The 5,195-nt window shown below is 34.1% G+C and overlaps 1 protein-coding gene across 1 annotated transcript in view; it reads right to left on the reverse strand.

Moving 5' to 3' along the window:
• LOC107569782 (uncharacterized) overlaps nucleotides 1-5,195 on the reverse strand; it is a 14,054-nt gene that overhangs the window by 1,650 nt on the left and 7,209 nt on the right. Inside the window, exons 2-4 of the mRNA XM_016255936.1 lie at nucleotides 4,119-4,433; nucleotides 2,528-2,824; nucleotides 2,337-2,444 (exon numbers count right to left, since the gene is read on the reverse strand). Coding sequence (XP_016111422.1) covers nucleotides 2,337-2,444; nucleotides 2,528-2,824; nucleotides 4,119-4,433 — 720 coding nt within the window. The remainder of the gene's footprint in view (nucleotides 1-2,336; nucleotides 2,445-2,527; nucleotides 2,825-4,118; nucleotides 4,434-5,195) is intronic.

Consider the following 5,195-nt stretch of genomic DNA (forward strand, 5'->3'; position numbering starts at 1 on the left):
TATGTTCTTCTTTAATATTTGCAGCACGAAATAAACATGAATATTTGAATGCATGTTGAAAAAAATCAGAACAACTTAATACAAATGAATGTCTCATGAATCATCAATCAGAGTTTAAAAAAAGCCAAAAGAATAACGGATGCCACAGACTTTTTTTTTTTTTGGAGGATCAGGCCTGTGGGTGGAATTTTCACATTATATAACATGATTTTATTATCTTAATTTTAATTTTATTCTTAAAATATTATGACATGACAAGAGGACAGAAAGCGCATCCTGTTTGTTTTCCTTATTTTACAAAAGCACAAGGTTTTGTTGATATTGTGAGTGCAAGTGCACAAATACAAGTAGACCCTTTGCAGTTCCGAATGATGTATACTATTAACTTTACGAGCAAAAATGACGGCGTATTTTTAAGTTTCCGCTGTTCTTAAAAAAAAAGCAAGTGATGGCGCTGGCGCCTCCATGTCCTGCAAAGCGCGCTTTAGCTTCCACTCTCCACACAAGCGATTGGATATGCGCCTAACAGCGCTCGTTTATCTTGGTTAAATGTTTAAATTAATACTGTGAAATGCATGAAGTGTTTTATGTCTGTTTATTTTAGACAAGTCGTGTTGGTTTGAGAAGGCTAAATTGATCAAACATAATGCTCAACTTACTGTCTGCTGCTGCCGCTTGGTCGTTCCTTTAAAAAACAAAAACTTGAATTTAACAAACATAAAATGTTCCAAACATATTTCTAAATTAACTTAATAAAGAAAAAATATGACAATATGACCACTTTGCCATTAAAAACCAAAACTTAACTATTTTAATAGCTGTGTAATGGGGAAGAGAGAGAAAAAAGTCACGGGATCCAGTCGGACTCGGGCGAGAATTCTCATAAAGCTGTTGGACAAGGGCCGTGCAGGGCTCTATTCGTTCCCTCGTTGCTTAACCAGACGCTACGCCACTGATCTCAGTTTTATGTTTAATATAAGCGACTTTGTCATTGTAGCATTGTTGATGTTGTGTGTGTGTGTGTGTGTGTTTTTCATTAAGAGTAATATTGAATCAACCTTAAGAATTAATTTTGTTTCAAAAATAGGAAAGCCCTAACGTTAAAGATCAGAATAAGTGCTACAGATGTGAGAATGCGAGATTAGTTGCTGCTGAGGAAGACGCTCTCACTCTTTCTCTGCTGTCTGTTTAGAAATTGTTGTTGATTCTTAATTTGGGAATGGCAGAGACATGTTACAGGTTATAATATAATCCAAAAATCATGGCAACAAATGATTTTTTTAAGTCAGTTTAATACGTTTAATCAGTTGAAACGACTTTCACAGTCAATTTGATTCAACTTAACTCATATTTAACCGTTGCTTCTTGTCATTGTAAGCTTAGGCTACTTTTTTCAATGAATTTTAATGAATATACTAATTAATAAAATGAATATTATTTATTTTGTATTACATATTGTTCATTTATTTTTAACACCGCACCCCCAGCACCCCCATTTTTTCGTGGGCTACACTCCAGGGGGTGCTGTAGCACCCCCAGCACCCCTACTTCCCGCGGTAATGGATGTATTGTTCTTGGGATGCGCCATTTCTATCTATGGACTGCTCCTTCAGAGTGCCACGAGGGCCGCTTAGAACGATATCTTTAAAATTCATGATATGGTAAGTGAGCACGCGAAGTCCCTGTGAACTTTCTAAAATCCACACTGTGGTAAGTTCGCACATCAAGCATTTTGCGTTCTTTCTAAAATCATGTATGGTAGGGGCTACACGCTGCGGCTTCGTGCCCTTTCTTTGAGACGGTTAGGCCCTGGTTCAACCTTGGGCACCACTCTACCTATGTATCCTCAGGATACCTAATTTAACAGGGTGTTGCTACTAAGGGTCTGTTGAGACCGTTCCCCAGCCCTCTTCCCGGACAGCACGTCAAATATACATAACCTTTACTCTGTTTATTATATGTACATGTGAACTCGTGAAATGCAAATTGCCATTGCTATTTCATGCCTCCATCTGGAGAATATTTATCATTCATACTGTACCGACAGACACCAACCTAAAGCCTTTATCCAGATATCCACAAATGTAGAGATAATTTTACAACAAAGCAACAGAATACAAAAAAAATAAGTTTTTTCATTTATTCGTTGTCTGATTAATCACATTGGGTTAAATCACTATTCATTGTAAAGCATAATGATTTGTAATGTAAAAAGTGATATACAAACACAATAGAAGTGAAAAATGGAAAGCTAATCTTAAAGGAGCATTTACATTACATAAAATTAATCACTTAAATTAAATGTTTTCATTAATTATATTAACTCTGTTGAAGACTTCTGGATCTGATGTCATAAACCAGCACAGCAACAGTAGCCACGCCCACCAGAGCAGAGAGAGCCAATCGGATCACAGCTTTAGTAGAACCACAGCAGTGGATACAATCTTATAAGAAAAGAAATTAGCAACATAAAACATATACATTTGATTAATGTACTATGTAGAAAAATACAATGCCACTGACAAACCTAAATGTGTGTGACAGAGTTGAGTAATGTTGAGGTGTTGAGTCTGGTTACTGGTGAGACTGTTGAGCACACAGCTGTAGGTGTTGTTATCCTGATATTCCACCTCCAGAGGTAGAGAGAGACTGATGCTGAGATCAGACACACTGATGCTGGACAATAAACTGTTTCCTTTGTACCAGGAGAGAGTCACATGACTCACATTCAACACTAAACACACCAATGAATAATATGATGAAGATGATGATGATGATGATGATGATGAACAGTCTCTGCTGATGAGAGGAACAGGTAGACAAGCTGCAAAATATTGAATAAACATAAGGGCAGTGATATTTGTCAGTTCATTGCTATTTTAAAATACCGGTAATTTAAAGCACTAAAAACTATTGTTATTTTTAATAAAATGATATTTTTTTCCATTTACATTAAATTGAGTCTGTAATGCTTTTATCCAAAGTGACTTACAAATGAGGACAATTGAAGCGATCAAAGTAACAAAAAGATCAATAATATGTAAGTGCTGTGACAAGTCTTGGTTAGTCTAATGCAGTAGACTTATCTTTTTTTTAATAATAAAAATAAAATAAATTTTTAGAATGAAAGTTGATAGAATAGAAAAAGAGAATGCTATTGTTAGAGGGTCCAGTTTTATTAATAAATTTTTTAAAATATATATAATATTTTCTATATATGTGACCCTGGACCACAAAACCAGTCATAAAAGTCTTTTTTTTATTATTGAGATTTATACATCAGCTGAAAGCTGAATAAATAAGCTTTCCATTGATATATGGTTTGTTAGGATAGGACAATATTTGGCCGAGATCTGGAATCTGAGGGTGCAAAAAAACTAAATATTGAGAAAATCGCCTTTAAAGTTGTCCAAATGAAGTCCTTAGCAATGCATATTACTAATCAAAAATTAAGTTTTGATATATTTACAATAGGAAATTTACAAAATATCTTCATGGAACATGATCTTTATTTAATATCCTAATGATTTTTGGCATAAAAGAAAGATCAATAATTTTGACCCATACAATGTATTTTTGGCTATTGCTGCAAATATACCCCAGCGACTTAAGACTGCTTTTGTGGTCCAGGGTCATATATATATATATATATATATATATTGCATAAGAATGCATAAATTGATACACATATCACTTGTGCATCATCACAGAATCTTTAAAAATCTAAATATTGAGAAAATCATCTTTAAAGTTGTTCAAATGAAGTTCTTAGCAATGCATATTACTAATCAAACATTAAGTTTTGATATATTTACAGTAGGAAATTTACAAAATATCTTCATGGAACATGATCTTTACTTAATATCCTAATGATTTTTGGCATAAAAGAAAGATCAATAATTTTGACCCATACAATGTATTTTTGGCTATTGCTGCAAATATACCCCAGCGACTTAAGACTGCTTTTGTGGTCCAGGGTCATATATATATATATATATATATATATTGCATAAGAATGCATAAATTGATACACATATCACTTGTGCATCATCACAGAATCTTTTTATAATATTTTTAATAAATACTACAGTGATTATTAGATGTAATTCTCCACTCACCATAGACAGTGATATTGAATGTGTTGAGTGGTGTCTCTGTTCTGGTGCTGGTGACTTGATAAAATCCAGAGTCTGTGGTTCTGGTGTTTGTGATGCTCAGAGATCCAGTCTGATCCAGCTGCAGTCTGTCTCTGAATCTCTCATCAAGAAGCTGTCTCTTATTGTCCTTTCTGTTGATTTTAGCTATGATACTGCTGTGTCCAAATCTCCACATTATCAGTTCATCTCCCATTATATCAGCATCACTGATGTTCAGAGTGACAGAATCTCCCTCCATCACAGACACTGACTTCACTTCATCAACACCAAACACACCTGAAGAACAAACAGAAATGTTTACTAACAGAAATATTTACAAAAGATTCACCATATTTGGAGTTTTTGCCATTAAGGGGATCTTGTGATGGAAAAGGTAAAATATTAAAGACAAAATTAATGATGGAAACAATAAAGAACAGAATGATGTGCAGGTGAAGAAATGAAAATAGAAAAAGAACAGAAACCATAAAAATACTTACCTGCCAGACTCCACGGGCACAAACAAATGAAAATAAACATTTTCTTCAGCATTTCTCTGAAAAAATTTTTTCCCAACAAAAATGTTATAATAATCAGGTGCTGGAACTCTTGAAAAAGTCTAATGAAGCTGTCGGTCTGTAGTGAAGTGGTTTAGTGAAACACTGCAGCGAGTGTGAATAAATTCCTCCAGTAGCTCCTCCCTTCACAGACAAACCCAATTCAGTATTTTAATATTGACTTATGTTCCACTGATAATTTACATCAATTTTACAATTGTACATCCTTTATTCTCTCTCTCTTGAAATTGGATTAGCCTATTATTTAATTCCTTTTGGATCTCGATTGATGCACAGTGTCTGAAGCGCTAGAGGGCTATTTTTGTAAATGTGATATTTATTTTGATTTTATATCAATTCCATACACAAGAAAATAGTAGCATAAATTATAGACACATATTATCTGTTTTTGCTGCTTTAACAGAAATAGCTCCAAACAAAGGCACAACCACAGTAAATGGTAATCTATTTAACGTCTCCATGCATTTTTTCTGCCAAAATA

The sequence above is a fragment of the Sinocyclocheilus grahami genome, unplaced genomic scaffold (genome assembly GCF_001515645.1).
Source record: "Sinocyclocheilus grahami isolate Dianchi unplaced genomic scaffold, SAMN03320097.WGS_v1.1 scaffold1381.1, whole genome shotgun sequence".
Classification (NCBI taxonomy): Eukaryota; Metazoa; Chordata; class Actinopteri; order Cypriniformes; family Cyprinidae; genus Sinocyclocheilus; species Sinocyclocheilus grahami.